This window comes from Microcaecilia unicolor, chromosome 2 (assembly GCF_901765095.1).
Source record: "Microcaecilia unicolor chromosome 2, aMicUni1.1, whole genome shotgun sequence".
Taxonomy (NCBI): Eukaryota; Metazoa; Chordata; class Amphibia; order Gymnophiona; family Siphonopidae; genus Microcaecilia; species Microcaecilia unicolor.
The window spans coordinates 452,273,558-452,291,118 of NC_044032.1; the positions used below are offsets into that span (position 1 = coordinate 452,273,558).

General features: G+C 41.6%; 1 protein-coding gene across 1 annotated transcript in view; it reads right to left on the reverse strand.

Annotated features, from left to right (window-relative positions):
• Positions 1-17,561, reverse strand: part of ALMS1 (ALMS1 centrosome and basal body associated protein) — a 178,127-nt gene that overhangs the window by 19,046 nt on the left and 141,520 nt on the right. The window contains exons 13-16 of the mRNA XM_030190952.1: positions 11,685-11,802; positions 5,562-5,814; positions 5,144-5,384; positions 4,609-4,771 (exon numbers count right to left, since the gene is read on the reverse strand). Coding sequence (XP_030046812.1) covers positions 4,609-4,771; positions 5,144-5,384; positions 5,562-5,814; positions 11,685-11,802 — 775 coding nt within the window. The remainder of the gene's footprint in view (positions 1-4,608; positions 4,772-5,143; positions 5,385-5,561; positions 5,815-11,684; positions 11,803-17,561) is intronic.

A 17,561-nucleotide genomic window follows, 5' to 3' on the forward strand; every position in this document is an offset into this window, starting at 1 on the left:
CCAAATATACAACAATTTTGGTCACGTTTGATTAGATATTGGAAGCAACTGCTACATAAGCGAGCGATTCTGTCGCCAACAAGTCTCCTGTTTGGTTGGGTGGGGTGTGAGGACTCCCTAAGGTCAAATGAATGCATTTTATATATAAAGCAGGGGTGGTGGGAAAGAAATGTATTATGCAGTGTTGGACTCAGAGTGGGGTGCCTGGCTTTGTCCTGGCGGAGTGTTTTTCATAATTTAGCTCTCATGGAAGCTAGAGATGCATGCCAGACTCCAAAACAAAGGAAAATGTTTTGGTCAATTTGGGAACCCAATATAATGTCTCTATCCCCGAGAGTTCGCAGTCTTCTAATGAACCAATCATCGATATAACCTTTTAAAGAGTCATGAGTAGCCCTTGGGTAAATGGGGGGAGGGATGGGTTAGACTGAGGGAGATGAGGGTAGATTCAGGAATTCGGGGGGTGGGTCTGTTTGTGGGCTTGGATGATGAGAGAATGCTTAGTTCTCTCATGTAGTTCCTACTGTTGAAGACTGTAGATGAGAGGGGAAGAAGGGGGGGATGGGGTGTTAACTCAAGGTATGGTTTATGTATAAGTTTTATAGATGATTAGAGAAAACGTGGTATTGGGCGATGAAGTTTAGAGATATAGCTATTGGTACAACAAAACAAAAAAGGATGCCTGTTTTCCAATGTGTATTATGGTAGTATAATACTATGAAAATGCTTGTTTTGGTGACATTTGTATACTATCTCAAAAAGACTCCAGTGTTTTTTTGTTTTTTATTTATCAAAAAACTTTTATTACTATAATTATATTAAAACCTTCCACTCATACCATGCTATCACCCTTCTTGCCCTCTGCTGCACTAAACAATGTTTACATTAACTTACAAAATTCACATTTTATTCTATTTGCATTGTTTCCACATTTCAGTTAACCATTACAAAAACACTACTCAGTCTATAGAATGCAGTGATTCACGCCGCGCTTTCCACTTGGCCACTGCACTCATAAAGCAAACAAATGCTGGTTGTGTTAGTCCCGAATGTATCACACTCAGTTCAAATGTGAATCCACTGTTTACCACTACCAAGCCAAAAATCACGCTTGTGCACCATTATACAGGTGCTGAGAAGTCGGTGAGTATCTCATTAATTGACACTTGGTGTCTCTAGTGTATGTCGGTTCCCGATGCTGGTCCGCATTTCATTAGATCTTCCTCAGGAGGAACCACCATTACATAGTCATTCGTCTAATCGGCTGCATGCCAGCTTAAGGCTCCCTTAGGCGTAGGCCACAAGACGCCGCATCAGGAGTATACTGATTTGTATACTGCCTATTTGTTCAATAATAAAGATTATTTCCATTAAAAGTATTTCCATGCAACTTTCTTGAGTGTCCCCTAGTCTTTGTACTTTTGGAACAAGTAAAAATGGATTTACTTCCACTTGCTCTACACCACTCAGGATTTTGTAGACCTCAATCATATCTCCCCTCATCCGTCTCTTTTCCAAGCTGAAGAGCCCTAATCTTTTTAGCCTTTCCTCATATGAGAGGAGTTCCATCCCCTTTATCATTTTGGTTGCTCTTCTTTGAACCTTTTCTAATTCTGCTATATCTTTTTTGAGATACAGCGACCAGAACTGAATGCAGTACTCAAACTGAGGTCGCACCATGGAGCGATACAGAAGCATTATACTATTTTTAGTCTTATGCATCATCCGTTTCCTAATAATTCCTAGAATCCTGTTTGCTTTTTTGGCTGCCGCCGCTGCCCATTGAACAGAAGACTTCATCGTATTACCTACAACAATACCTAGATATTTTTCTTGATTGCTGACCCCCAAGGTCGACCCTAGCATCTGGAAACTACGATTCTGATTATTCTTTCCAATGTGCATCACCTTGCATATGTCCACATTAAATTTCATCTGCCATTGGATGCCCGGTCTTCCAATTTCCTAAGATCTTTTTGCAATATTTCACACTTCACAAGTGTTTTAACAACCTTTAATAGTTTTTTATCATTTGCAAATTTAATCACCTCACTCGTTATTCCGATTTCCATATCATTTATAAATATGTTAAACAGCACCGGTCCCAGTACTGATCCCTGCAGCACTCCACTGTTCACCCTCCTCCATTGCGAGAAATGACCATTTAACCCTACCCTCTGTTTTCTGTCAAATAACCAGTTCCAAATCCACACCAGAACATTGTCTCCTAGCCCATGATTCTTTAATTTTCTCAGGAGTCTCTCATGAAGATCTTTATCAAAAGCTTTCTGAAAATCTAGATACACTACATCAACCGGCTCTCCTTTTTCCACATGTTTATTCACACCTTCAAAGAAATGAAGCAACCTGGTAAGGCAAGACTTCCCTTAGCTGAACCTATGCTGACTCTGTTCCATTAAACCATGTTTGTCTATGTATTCCATAATTTTATTCTTTATCGGTCTGCAATTTCCTGGCTCACCCCAGCATCATGTCTCCAACAGTGGCCAATCTAGGTCACAAGTAACATAGTAAATGACGGCAGATAAAGACCTGTAAGGACTACCTGGCAAGATCCCCAAATAGTACAATACATTTCATGCTCCTTATCCTAGAAATAAGCAGTTGATTTTTCCTAAGTCATTTTAATAATGGTTTATGGACTTTTCTTTCAGGAAGCTATCAAACCTTTTTAAAACCCCGCTAAGCTAACTGATTTTACTACATTCTCTGGCAACGAATTCCAGAGTTTAATTACACGTTCAGTGAAGAAATATTTTCTCCAATTCGTTTTAAATTTAGTACTTTGTAGCTTCATTGAGTGCCCCCTAGTCCTAGTATTTTTGGAAAGAGTAAACAAGTGATTCACGTCTAACCGTTCCATTCCACTCATTTTATAGACCTCTATCATATCTCCCCTTAGCCGTCTGTTCTCCAAGCTGAAGAGCCCTAGCCTCTTTAGCCTTTTCTCATAAAGAGGACCCATCCCCTTTATCATTTTTGTCGCTCTTCTCTGTACCTTTTCAAATTTCACTATGACTTAAAACAAGTTATTTATTTGCTCTTTTTCCACTTTTTTTTTTAAAATCTTCTGGAATATTAATCTATATAAGAATTCTAGTATTCATGTGAATAAGATTTATATTCAAGATCTTATTCACATGAATACTAGAATTCTTATATAGATTAATTTGTGAACTCAACTTGACAATTAAATATTCAATCACAAATATTAAGACCGTTGGCCGACGTGCGGCATGTTTCGCTTACGCTGCGGCTTTTGCCCGTTGTAAATTTGTTTTTTTTTAATGTAAGTGTATCTGAGATTAGTAATATTTTTGATAATGTTGTTTTGTTTTTTTTAGTGGACCGGACCCTGAAGCAGAAGATTTGTACATATAAACATTTTTTTTTATTTTTCAAAAAAAGAGTGGAAAAAGAGCATATAAAGAACTTGTTTTAAGTCATAAGATGCTGGGCTTTCCTTTGACTATTAGTCATATATCTAGCCCCCGTCTTCCAGTTGAGATATACCTTTAAGTGTGTCCATTTGAAACAGATTTATCTGTAATGAATATGCATGAGATAAATTTGCATGCACTGCTTTTTTGGAATGCAAATATCTCTCATGCATATTCTGAAAACCCGACTGTCCAGGTGGTCCCTGAGGACTGGGTTGCCCACCCCTGCTCTAGAACATGTTATCAGTGCAACAACATCCTCATGGGAGTGATAATCAGCTGCCTATATCAAACACCCAAAAAGGCACCTATAGGCTTCTACAACAACCACTAGTGTTGAACAAATCCTCTCATAAAAATTTATACCTGCTCTGATGTGGGAAATCTGTGCATGCTCTATCTGCATCTATATGCATATACACATGTAAATCATGACACCACCTCAAGCTCTGTCCAAACAATGCCTGTGGGAATGCCTAAGACAAACAAAAATTGGGGCAGTCTTGTGGTGTGCCTACATGTTATAAAATTGCACACAGGCATATATAACAGCCATTTTTTCACACGTAAAACAGGCTTTATAAAACTATCCCTTAGCATGCACTGTGATGGGCTTTCTGCTCGCTAAAGGCATTCTTCCAGAGACCTAGGACCTGTGTTAAACCATTGCTGACATGATTTTACATCAATCACTATTACACCTATAAAAGCGATCCCACAGATTCTACAACAGAAAATGTAGGGCCTCATTTACTAACATACTTTAATTAGTTAACCTGCATTAGTGCATACTAATTCAAATTAAGTGGACAGTTGGTAAATAGGCCCCATTGAGAATAATGGGGCTTTAAATTGTTTTAAAAATGTTAGTACAGAAGACCCATAATTTATTAAAAAGGGTTAATGCAACAAATCACAATACTATTTTTGGATGCCAATTTTTTTTTTTTTTTTTTTTGCTGCATATGTTCACTGGAAGAGTGGAAACATAAAGCTTTTTGTAAGAGGAAAACCATGAAAAAGGGAACTTGAGGAAGAGCTCACTCGTTTGTCATGGCTCTTACAATAAGGCTGGGAGCAAATGACAAAGATATCTTAGCATAAGCAGAAAAGGGTGAAGCACCTTTTTCAGACAGCAGGTACTCACCAGTCTTCCAACCTCTCCTCATGTCCTCTAAACAATTGAACAGCTGGTTCCGCTCACTCTCAAACACACTTTGCAGCTGCCGTTCCTCCATCAGCAGTTCAAGACGTTTTACACGCGCCCGAGATCTGGAAATAAAATCTGGGCGGCACATCTTCAATGCCTCCTAGACGGAAAACAAGGGGAGGGAAAAAGAAAAGTGTTGGTCACCAGGTTTAGACAGGGCATAAAAGCATCTCAGGGATAAGAAATGGGATGCAATATCTCTTTTCCATCCACCACAGAAGCCTTCAGCAAATCTGTTATGCAATGAGCTGACCTTCAAAACATCCTACTTACTCAAATCACTACAGGAGCATGGAAAAGGAGCCCTTTCCTACCATAGCTGGGTTTCTAGTCTCTTTTGCTTATGCTCATATTTGTGCAGTGCTATTATTTGGTTCAAGATTTACACTGAACAGACAACCTAGCCATCCAGAAATTTGCCTTCATGAAAGTTCAGAATCAGCACTGGAGAATATAACAAAACTCCTGGCACCTGTAATGTTGTTCTCCCAGACAAGTTGGCAGACTTGTTCTCCACCTCTTCAGGATAAGCCTGTATGCTGACCCGGCTACAGACTGGCTTCTCTTGCATATTTTTTTCTCGGAGAGGCTCTCTCCATGGCTTTGTATGAGTAAACGGTTCAAACCAGGTAGGACATTGCCCAGATGGAGGTTTGTAGCTATTCTCCTTTGAGTCAGATTTCAAAACATCTGCAGGTACAAACCAGGAAACCCTGCAAAAAAAAAATGTAGTAGGTTAAATCACACACATACTGTAAGAACAGCCCCTGGCATCAATCAGACCATGGATAATTTCAGCATAAAATCAGGGCACTGAGATCCTACACCATTGGTCAAAGCTATTTAATCCTGAATTGTTACTATAACAGTAGGATAGAGTTCTATATTAACCTCTGGCCAGGTTCAGTTTGTTCTTTCTTGTCTTTCTCTCCATCAGGATACCATTTGACCACTTCTTCTCTTCTGCCTCACTTCCTGCTGTCTGCACTTGTTGCCAGTGAGGCTGGCTGAAAAATCCCCGAGTATGTTCAGGGCCTGCAGAATTCCTGGGCACCATTTCTTTCCTGGAGGATGGAGAGGGGAAAGTCGTTCCCACATCACGAGTGTTTCTTTTAGTTGCACTGCTCACTATCTCCAGGTCTCCTGGAAAAGAGAGAAAATAATTCCATCTGTTGAGTGGCACAGGAATTCAATGTGCGTATATTCTGGAGTAGTGAAGAGAAACTTATTCCATGGAGGAAAGTTAAATCTGTTTCATCTCTCACCACCGGGTGCCCAAAAAATACATACAGATTGTTTTGAGGTAGATTATTCTCTAGTCAGCTAAAAGAATATCCCCCTTCTGGATGATATATTTTGGACATGAGCACACTGTATGGTAGATTACATTGCACAGGGCTCACTGAGGCTGCTGGCAGCACCATTATTATTCTCCAGCAGCTGGGCAGTGATGTCAATATCTCTGTTGCAATGTGGCACAAGGGACATATAGACATCACTACACGCAGTTCTTCTACTGATATAAAATCCATACTGATGATATAGATGCACCGACATTATAAGACATAGAGGGGCATAATCGAAAGGGATGCCCAAGTTTTCCTGAGGATGTCCTTGCAAAACGTCCCGGTGGAGGGGCAGGGAAACCCTTATTATCGAAACAAGATGGATCTTTCGTTTCGATAATACGGTCGGGGACGCCCAAATCTTGACATTTAGGTCATCCTTAGAGATGGTCGTCCCTAGACTTGGTCGTTTCTGATTTTTGGCAATAATGGAAACCGAGGACACCCATCTCAGAAACGACCAAATGCAAGCCCTTTGGTCGTGGGAGGAGCCAGCATCTGTAGTGCACTAGTCCCCCTGACATGCCAGGACACCAACCGGGCACCCTAGGGGGCACTGCAGTGGACTTCATAAATTGCTCCCAGGTACATAGCTCCCTTACCTTGTGTGCTGAGCCCCCAAAACCCACTACCCACAACTGTACACCACTACCATAGCCCTTACGGGTGAAAGGGGGCACCTAGATGTGGGTACAGTGGGTTTGTGGTGGGTTTTGGAGGGCTCATATTTACCACCACAAGTGTAACAGGTGGGGGGGGGGGGGGGTTGGCCTGGGTCCGCCTGCCTGAAGTGCACTGCACCCACTAAAACTGCTCCAGGGACCTGTATATTGCTGTGATGGACCTGAGTATGACATTTGAGGCTGGCATAGAGGCTGGTACAAAAGATTTGTAAAGATGTTTTTGAGGGTGGGAGGGGGTTAGTGACCACTGGGTGTATAAGGGGAAATGATTCCCGATTCTCTCCAGTGGTCATCTGGTCAGTTCGGGCACCTTTTTGTGGCTTGGTCGTAAGAAAAACAGGACCAGGTAAAGTTGTCTAAGTGCTTGTCAGGGATGCCCTTTTTTTTTCCATTATGGGTTGAGGACACCCATGTGTTAGGCACGCCCAAGTCCCGCCTTCGCTATGCCTCCGACACGCCCCGTAAACTTTGGTTGTCCCCGCAACACAAAGCACCTGGGGACGCCCAAAATCAGCTTTCGATTATGCCGATTTGGGCGACCCTGTGAGAAGGACGCCCATCTTCCGATTTGTGTCGAAAGAAAGCAAATAGAATGTTATATATTAGGAAACACTACTACTACTACTACTTAACATTTCTCGAGCGCTACTAGGGTTACACAGCGCTGTACAAATTAACAAAGATGGACGGTCCCTGCTCAAAGGAGCTTACAATCTAAAGGACGAAATGGCAAGTTGGGGCAGTCTAGATTTCCAGAGTAGAGGTGTAGTGGTTAGGTGCCGAAGGCGACATTGAAGAGGTGGGCTTTGAGCAATGATTTGAAGATGGGCAGGGAAGGGGCCTGGCGTATGGGCTCAGGGAGTTTGTTCCAAGCATGGGGTGAGGTGAGGCAGGAAGGGCGGAGCCTGGAGTTGGCAGTGGTGGAGAAGGGTACTGAAAGGAGGGACTTGTCTTGAGAGCGGAGGTTACGGGTAGGAACGTAAGGGGAGATGAGGGTAGAGAGGTAAGGAGGGGCTGCAGATCGAGTGCATTTATAGGTTAGTAGGAGAAGCTTGAACTGTATGCGGTATCTGATCAGAAGCCAGTGAAGTGACTTGAGGAGAGGGGTGATACGAGTATATCGGTCAAGGCGGAAGATAAGACGTGCAGCAGAGTTCTGAACGGACTGAAGGGGGGATAGATGGCTAAGTGGGAGGCCAATGAGGAGTAGGTTGCAGTAGTGAAGGCGAGAGGTAATGAGAGAGTGGATGAGAGTTCGGGTGGTGTGCTCAGAGAGGAAGGGGCGAATTTTGCTAATGTTATAGAGGAAGAAGCGACAGGTCTTGGCTATCTGCTGGATATGCGCAGAGAAGGAATGGAAAACAAAAATGAGGATGTTATAATGCCTTTTTATCGCTCCATGGTGTGACTGCACCTCAAATACTGTGTGTAATTCTGGTCACTACGTCTCAAAAAAGATATAGTGGAATTAGAAAAGGTACAGAGAAGGGCAACGAAAATGATAAAGGGGATGGGACAACTTCCCTATGAGGAAAGGCTAAAGTGGCTAGGGCTCTTCAGCTTGGAGAAAAAACGGCTGAGAGGAGATATAATAGAGGTCTATAAAATAATGAGTGGAGTGGAATGGATATATGTGAATCGCTTGTTTACTCTTTCCAAAAACGCTAGGACTAGGGGGCATACAATGAAGCTATAAAGTAGAAATTTAAAACAAATCAGAGAAAATATTTCTTCACTCAACGTGTAATTAAACTCTGGAATTCGTTGCCAGAGAATGTGGTAAAAGCAGTTAGGTTTGATAGCTTCCTAAAAGAAAAGACCATAAGCCATTATTAAGATGGACTTGGGGAAAATTCACTGCTTGTTTCTGGGATAAGCAGCATGAAATGTATTGTACTGTTTTGGGATCTTGCCCGGTGCTTGTGGACTGGATTTGACACTGTTGGAGGCAGGATGCTGGGCTTGATGGACCTTTGGTCTGTCCCAGTATGGCAACACACATGGTCTGTCCCAGTATGGCAACACACATGTACTTACGTACAATTTCAATCATTGCTGAAGTCAATGCCCTTGGAATACATGGTTAAAAATTAGATGAAGAAGGAAGGGAAAATGAATGGCTGTACTTGACAAAGTTCAGGGAACTAAAACTTAGGCCAGGGGCATAGCCATGGGCATGCCTGGGCCCATCCACTTTTGGCTAAGGCCCACCTAGCATCGGTACACACCACTTGTGTAGCTGGCGGAGATACCCAAACCCAGCTAGCCAAAGATATCCTCAGCTTGCAGAACCACCGGGCCATCAGAACACCATGGCAGTCTGCAGCAACAATTCCAGCCATCTATATGGTGACTCCTAATGTGGAACTTTGCATCATGTAGATATAAGTTTGGGTCCTCTTTCCCACATTTATCACTTTGCACTTGCTCACATTAAACGTCATCTTACATTTGGATGCCGAGTCTCCTAAGATCTTCTTTCAATTTTTCACATCTTCTTGCAATTTAGCAACTTTGAATAGCTTTGTGTCATCAGCAAATTTATTCCTATCGCTAGATCATTTATAAATATGTTAAAAAGCAGCAGTCCCAGCACAGATCCCTGGGGAACCCCACTATCTACCCTTCTCCATTGAGAAGATTGACCATTTAACCGTACTCACTGTTTTTTTTTATCTATTAACCAGTTTTTATTCCAAAATAGGACAATACCTCCTACCCCATGAGCTTCTAATTTCCTCAGGAATCTTTCATGAGGTACTTTGTCAAATGCCTTTTGAAAATCCAGATAGACAATATTGACTGGATCACCTTTATCCACATGCTTATTCACCCTTTCAAAGAAATGTAGTAGATTGGTGAGATTTCTCTTGACTAAATCCATGTTGGCTTTGTCTCATTAATCCATGTTTTTGTATATGCTCTGTAATTTTGTTCTTTATAATAGTCTCTACCATTTTGCCCAGCACCAACACCAGGCTCACTGGTCTATCATTTCCCAAATCACCTCTGGAATCCTTTTTAAAAATTGGCATTACACAGCAGGATTAACTGGTCCTTTATATTATTTTTAAAGCTTTTAACTGATTAGATTGTAACGTTATGTTCTGGATTGTTTTTGTAAGTTCACATCGATCTAGTCAGTAAGGACTTTTACTCTTGTCATTTACCATTTTTTCACTTGGGGTTTTGTCCAGACACACAGATCTTTCTGTATTTCCATATGCTATGCTTGATCACGACAGCATTTAACGTGTATTTCCAATTCACAGCTTTGCTTTAATTGTCTCATCTGCTTTATACTGCTGTATATCTTTCCTGTACATGTTTGTCTATATATATATTTATAACTATCTATCTATGTTTGTCCTTTAATGATGCCATATGTTCAGGAACATGCCTGTTCTCATATGTGCATGTTTATACATATCTCTGTATGTATAAACATGCACATACCAGAACAGGCATCTATACACACATTGCAAAAGTAAACAACAACTTCTACAGAGTACATCCAAAGATTAATTTTTATTTTCTCATTTCCATCTTCCAAAATTCTAGACAGCAGATGTACAGATCAGCAGTACCCAAAGCAGTCCAAAACAAGTAGTCAGAAACAACACAGTTTATACTTAATTGTACAACCACCCTTAGGATTCACTTTTGGGTTTAAAAAGAAAAACAAAACATGTGAATGTAAGGACTGGATAAACAAATTAAAGCAAAGTTTAAAGCAAATGCCCTTAATATGTAATACTTGGTGGTAATAATGAAACGGTGATGGAATATTCACCTAGCAAGCAGCTTGAATCAATAGATTTATTTTCCACTGAACATAATTTGTATGAATTTGGTGGCTAACAGTGTGCTGAACTGGACAATGTTGCCACATTCAGACTGACTCTGGACAGAACTTCTAAATGAAGGAAGCACTTCCCTCATTATTCAGTACCTCTCTGTGAAATAGTAGTAATAAAAAAGGCAAGTGTATTTTTATAATATACCACTGCAAACCACAAAACAAAAGGAGCAAGTTCCCACATGCCATCTTTTTCTTTTGATGTAGGCACAGGAAAAAAAAGAAGTTAAATGCGCGAGGTCTCAACCTAATTATTTTTGTTTTAAATTGTACTTATAAATAGTAAGTCTGATTGTTAAGCACCTGATTCTCATAATATGATGTCTGTTTTGGTGACCCTTTACTAGGTGAAAACATCTCTGCACAAATACAAACGGTCCTTATAACCAGTCTCTCCAAATGACTCAACGATTTACAATTTAGAAATAATAACTCAATACTTCCCCTGTGTATGTCGGCATGCTGCAAAGCCAGCACGTTTAAATATATAAGTGAGATCAAATAAAAATGTTACCAACAATAAAGGTCGACAACGTGGATAGCGCAGCTCATAGGTTGGCTTGCTTTGTTTTGGGTGAATGGGGAAAACTGACAGCTGTAAGGATGAGAGGGAAAGGGAGACCAACCTAATTGGCTTCAGCTTTTTGACGTTTCCTGTTCCGGCTCCCTGCACCGTTGCCCTTCTTCAATTTTCTATATCACTTATTATTATTTGTAACATATGTATTTTATTAATTCTATCATCACTGTTAATGCCTTGGGACTTTGGATAGGTTTGGTTCACTGACAGCTTTATTGTTCACCTACACAGACACATGTTAACGTTTCATACCTTGTAATTACAATATGCTGATAACTGTATATGTGCTACTATTTTGAATAGCCCCTGATGCAGGCGTTTGACGCTGAAACACAGCCTGTGTCAGGTCCATGAAGAAAGGACTTTTGCTTATTCCACTCTTGATGGCCTTTTGTGCTATTTTTGATTCTGTTTCTGTGCTGTGTGCTTCGACCCTCCTTCCGTCCCTTACAACATTAGGACTGGACCTAAAAAAAGAACTGGAAGCTTTACATACCCACAACTCTCATATGATCTTTTTACCAACACCGGCCAGGATGACTTACCTGCTTGTATGCCTTTGTTTAACAACCGTGTGTTTCTTTTGTTACTGAGTGCAGGACTGGGACCCCAGGTAGTACTGGCAATGGAAGTGGTGTCTGAAGAAACAACAGGGTCTGCTATCTATAACAAATCAAAAAACAAGTGTAAGTATTCTCTCCAGCAGCAGCAAGTACCAGACTTATCTTTCCCTTTTAATAATCTCACATAAAGGAAAAGGTTTTTCTTGACTTGTTCTAGCCAAAACCATTGCATGGACATGATATATTCTACATTTTCATTTAATCACTTTCATCAACATGCCACCAGAGCAGTAGAGAAGGTATTCTTTAGGAGATGCACTTCTCTATGGCTCCCTCTAGAGAGTGCAGTCTTGAGGAAATTATGCTCAGTGTTGCCAGGTGGGCGGTTTTACCGCCCAATTGGGCGTTTTTTCGCGACCCGCTGCGGGAAATTTTTGCCCGCGGTGGGTTGCGGTTTTTTGGGCTTGTTTTGTGTCTTTTGGGCGGTTTTTTGAGTGTTTTTTCGGCCGCGGGGGCGGGGTTAGTGACGTTTTGGGCGGGGTTAGTGACGTTTTGGGCGGGACCGATGACGGGGGAGGCAGGGCCGATGACGGCGGGGGTGATGACGGCGGGGGCGGGGGTGATGACGTGGGGGTGGGGGTGTCAGGGGCGGGGTTTGAGTTTGGGCGGGTTTTGGGCTGGATTTGGGCTCCTTTGGGTGGGAAAAATTTTTTCCACCTGGCAACCCTGATTATGCTCCCAGCCTCCACAGTATGCTATGTAGTTGCAAAGTACAAACATCTCCAAATATTTCAAGCTGATGGATGAGAATGGGTTAAGCTTCAGAGTGAGCTAAGGGTTTGCCAGTGGGTGGTGAATACACAACTTGCCTAAACAGCCAGACATTATCTATAAATAAAGAGGGTGGCACAGGGGAGAGGCAGAGGTGGTGCTGGAAACAATTGCAGGCCTAAAAAAAAAAGATAGTTGCAAATGGTGGCCCTCAACTAGACATATAGGGGGAAATTCTATAAATGGTGCTCAAAATCAGCGCTAAACGGTATTCTATAACAGGTGTTCTAGGATCAATGCTCTTTATAGAATAGCGCATAGCACCGGAATTTGTGCTCAACTTTGGGCACGAGGAGTTACAGCAATGGAAACCAGATGCAAATCCCAGTATGCAAGTTGAGTGCAGATCCCCCAAATTCTATAACACTGCGTGCATTTTAAGGGAACGCCCCTACATAAGTACATAAGTATTGCCACACTGGAACAGACCAAAGGTCCATCAAGCCCAACATCCTGTTTCCAACAGTGGCCAATACAGGTCACAAATACCTGGCAAGATCCCGAAAAAGTTCAATACAATTTATGCTGCTTATCCCAGAAATAACAGTGTATTTTCCCCAGATCAATTTTTTTAAAATAAATCTGTTTATTGTTATTGACAACACGATTAGTACAACAGTTGTAAAAATTTCACAAAAAATTTCACAAATGAGCACAATTTAGATTACATAAGAATCATCAAGCTGGCTCATTGCTGTCCATTAGATTTATTTTTTATCCCCTCAACTCTCCCTCCCCCCCCCCCCCCAACAACCTTCCCTAGGATGCTGATCCAAACCCTATCTGCCAACCCTGACACCTGAGCAATAGACAAGGCCCAGACTCAAGGCATAAAACCATATATCCCTGTATCCCCTCCTTCCCCCTCCCCAACCCTATTCCCCAGGTCAATTTAATAATGGTCTATGGACTTTTCCTTTAGGAAGCTGTCCAGACCTTTTTTAAACCCTGCTATGCTAACCGCCTTTACCACATTCTCTGGCAACGAATTCCAGAGTTTAATTACACGTTGAGTGAAGAAATATTTTCTCCGATTTGTATTAAATTTACTACTTTGTAGCTTCATCACATGCCCCCTAGTCCATGTATTTTTCGAAAGAGTAAACAAACGATTCACGTCTACCCGTTCCACTCCACTCGTTATTTTATAGACCTCTATCATATCTCCATATCTCCCCTCAGTCGTCTTTTCTCCAAGGGAAGTCGTCCCATCCCCTTTATCATTTTCGTTGCCCTTCTCTGTACCTTTTCTAATTCCACTATATGCCCCTCCCATGGCCATGCCCTCTGCAGATCCACGCGTGTGTTTTCACATGGATCTGCCATTTTTGCTCCATTTCTGTGCCTTGCATCTGTTAGAATTCTGTTTCACACCTAATGTTTGGCGCCATATATAGAATTAACCCCATAAGGAGTAATTCTATAACTTGCATCTATAATTAGGTGTCCAAAGGGTACCTGATAGGAGCCTAATCTACAAAGAACACAGGGCACCTACTTTCATTTATGCTAACTTAACAGGGTAGATATGTGTGAATAGGCTTAGGTGTAAGCACTTTCACCAGACATAGAGCTGGAGCGGGCACACCTAAGTTCCAAGTGATATGTATATAATTTACAGTATTCTATTAGGTACATGTGTCATTGTATACCCTGCCCACACTTTGCCCAGACAATGTACGCACACCTGTAAACTATGTTCTTATAAAGATGTGTGTGCAGTTACACAATAATGTGTAAGTGGAATATTGGCATATAAGGTGATGTGAAAAAGTCCCCTCCCCCAACAAGTTTTCCTATTTTTGCATCTATGTCACATTGAGTGGTTTCTGCTCTTTAAACAAAATGCAATATTAGACAAAGGGAACACATATTACAGTTTTAAAATTATTATTTCATTTATTTAAGAAGCAAAGTTATCCAACACCTATATTAACCCATGTGAAACAGTAACTGCCCCCTTAGTTACTTAATCAACCAACTGACCAAATTTAATAACCAGATTCAGCTGATTGAACACAGTCAGGTTTGATTGCAGCCAGCCTTGTTGAAACTAGAGAGTTGCACGGGGACCAAAATTTCACCCATCCCCACTCATCTCCAATGAAATCTAACCCATACCTACCCGTACCTGTTAAGATCCATTCCATCCCTGCCTATCCTTGCAGGGCTCAACGCTATTATCTACTTGCTCGCAGACCTCTGTTTCCTCCTAACCCCAACAGCTTCCCATGTTTATTTGGATGGTATTCACTATTCAACCAATGAGTGTTCCAAGCCTCAGTCTGGTGTTCCGGCTGCCTCTCTCCATACGTTCCAAGCTTCATTCTGGAGTCACCAGAGATTTTGACTGCACTCCTGCAGGAATCCCATGACAACTTCTTCCATCCCTTCAGGAATCCCACAGGTTTTCAGCAATCCCTATTACTGTGCAGCTCTAATCTAAACCTCACTCTATACTGAAATTTACACAATGAGACTGAAGTAGTCCCCACAAAGTTTCTACAAGAATGCTATTACAAAATCAAAGGAAACTCCAGAAGAGATGAAAAAAGAAACTGCTGAAATATATATCAGTCTGGAAAGGGCTACAAAGTTATTTCTACAGCCATTACCTCTAAAAGGAGAAGACTTTGTTTCCAGAGGGCTCATTTTCAAAGCACTTAGACTTACAAAGCTGCATAGGTTACTATGGAACTTTGTAAGTCTAAGTGCTTTGAAAATGATCCCCCCTGTCAAGACCAGTAGTATAGCTTAGTTTAAAAAAAGACTGAACAAGTTTCTGGAGGACAGGCTTATTGACAACTATTAAACAGGCAGAAACAGAGTAATCAAAAGAGAATCTGTCTTTCTCCATTAGGATTTGCTGGATACTTCCAAGTGATCCACACTGGCCAGTGTGTTGGCAGAGCAGATGTTGGCCACAGTATACCACTAGTATGACCCAGCATGGTACTTCTTATACTAGGATATATGTGGAAGGATTATGACCCACAACCCAACTGGCACGAGACCTAAGGGGTTCTGTAGGTCTGAATAACCCTTTAAAATACTTGATATGAATATAATGAATTTTAAAAGAGTTACTACTACTATTTATCATTTCTATAGTGCTACTAGATGTATGCAGCGTTGTACACTTGAACATGAAGAGACAGTCCCTGTTCGACAAAGCTTACAATCTAATCAGGACAAACAGGACAAATAAGGGATAAGGGAATTACTTAAGGTAGGAATGATAAAACAGACATGGGCGCTGAACAAGTGAATAGGGGTTAGGAGTTAAAAGCAGCATCAAAAAAGTGGGCATTTAGCCTAGATTTGAGCCAGAGATGGAACTTGACGTACTGGCTCAGGAAGTCTATTCCAGGAATATGGTGCAGCAAGATAAAAGCAATGGATTCTGGAGTTGGTAGTGGATGAGAAAGATACAGATAAGAGAGATTTACCCAATGAATGGAGGAGTGTAGGGAGAGATAAGAGTGGAGAGATACTGAGGACCTGCAGAGTGAATGCAATTGTAAGTCAATAAGAGGAGTTTGAACTGTATGCAAAAACAGATAGGGAGCCAATGAAGTGACTTGAGGAGAGGGCTAATATGAGCATAGTGACTCTGGCAGAATATAAGTTGTGCAACAGAATTTTGAACAGATTGAAAGGGAGAGAGATGGCTTAGTGGAAGACCTGTGAGAAGCGAGTTTCAATAGTCTAAGATAGAGGTGATAAGAATGCGGATAAGAATTTTGGTGGTGTGCTCAGAAAGGAAGGGATGAATTTTGGTGATATTATAGAGAAAGAAATGACAGGTTTTAGCAGTCTGTTGGATATGTGCACAGAAAGAGAGAGGAGTCAAAGATGACCCCCAAAGTTACGAGCTGATGAGACAGGGAGAATGACAGTGTTATCCACAGACAGAGAGAATGGATAAAGAGGAGAGTTGGGTTTAGGGTGGTGAAAGATAAGAAGCTTAGTCTTGGTCATGTTTAGTTTCAGATGATGGTGAGTCATCCAAGCAGTAATGTCAGACAGGCAGGCTGATACTTGGGCTTGGATTCCTGCTGAAATTTCTGGTGTGGAGAGGTAGATCTGGGAGTCATCAGCATAAAGATGATACTGAAAACCATGGGAGGAGATCAGAGCACCAAGGGAAGAAGTGTAGATGGAGAAAAGAAGAGGTCCCAAGACAGAGCCCTGAGGTATACCAACTGATAGTGGGATAGAAGTGGAGGAGGATCCACCAGAGCATACACTAAAAGTGCGATGGGAGAGCTAAGAAGAAAACCAGGAAAGAACAGAGAACTGAAATCCAAGTGAGGACAGCTTATCAAGGAGTAGGCAGTGATCAATAGTATCAAAAGCAGCAGATAGATTGAGAAGGATGAGGACAGAATAGAGACCTCTGGATCTGGCCATGAACAGGTCATTGGAGACTTTAGCAACGGCTGTTTCAGTGGAATGAAGAGAGTGAAAGCAAAATTGAAGTAGATCAGAATAGCTTTAGATGAAAGAAAGTCAAGACAATGGCAGTGAATAGCACATTCAAGTAGCTTGGATAAGAAAGGGAGGAGGGAAATGGGGCAATAGTTGGAAGGACAGGTAGGATCCAATGAAGGTTTTTTGAGGAGTGGTGTAACTACAGCATTTTTGACGGCATCAGGAACAGTTGCAGCGGAAAGTGAAGGATTAAGGATATGATAGATAGAAGGGATGACAGTAGGAGAGATAATGCTAAGTAGATGGGTGGGAATAGGATCAGAGAAGCAGGTAGTCAGTTTGGGGAGGAAAGAAAATGTGCAGTTTCCTCTCCAGTGATTGTAGAAAAGGAAAAAATGAAGGCAGGGGTTGAAGGAGGGTTGACAGAATGGACTGGGGGAAGGAGTTGTGTATTCTTGGAATAAATCTGCTATGACAGATTTTTATAAGTAGCAGGAGGGGAGAGGCTGCATGCCAGGTGGTGTCTTACTCTTCTGAAGCACTGGTTCTCACTGCTGAATTTGAACCATGCAGGACACTTTAGTGCCCACCCAG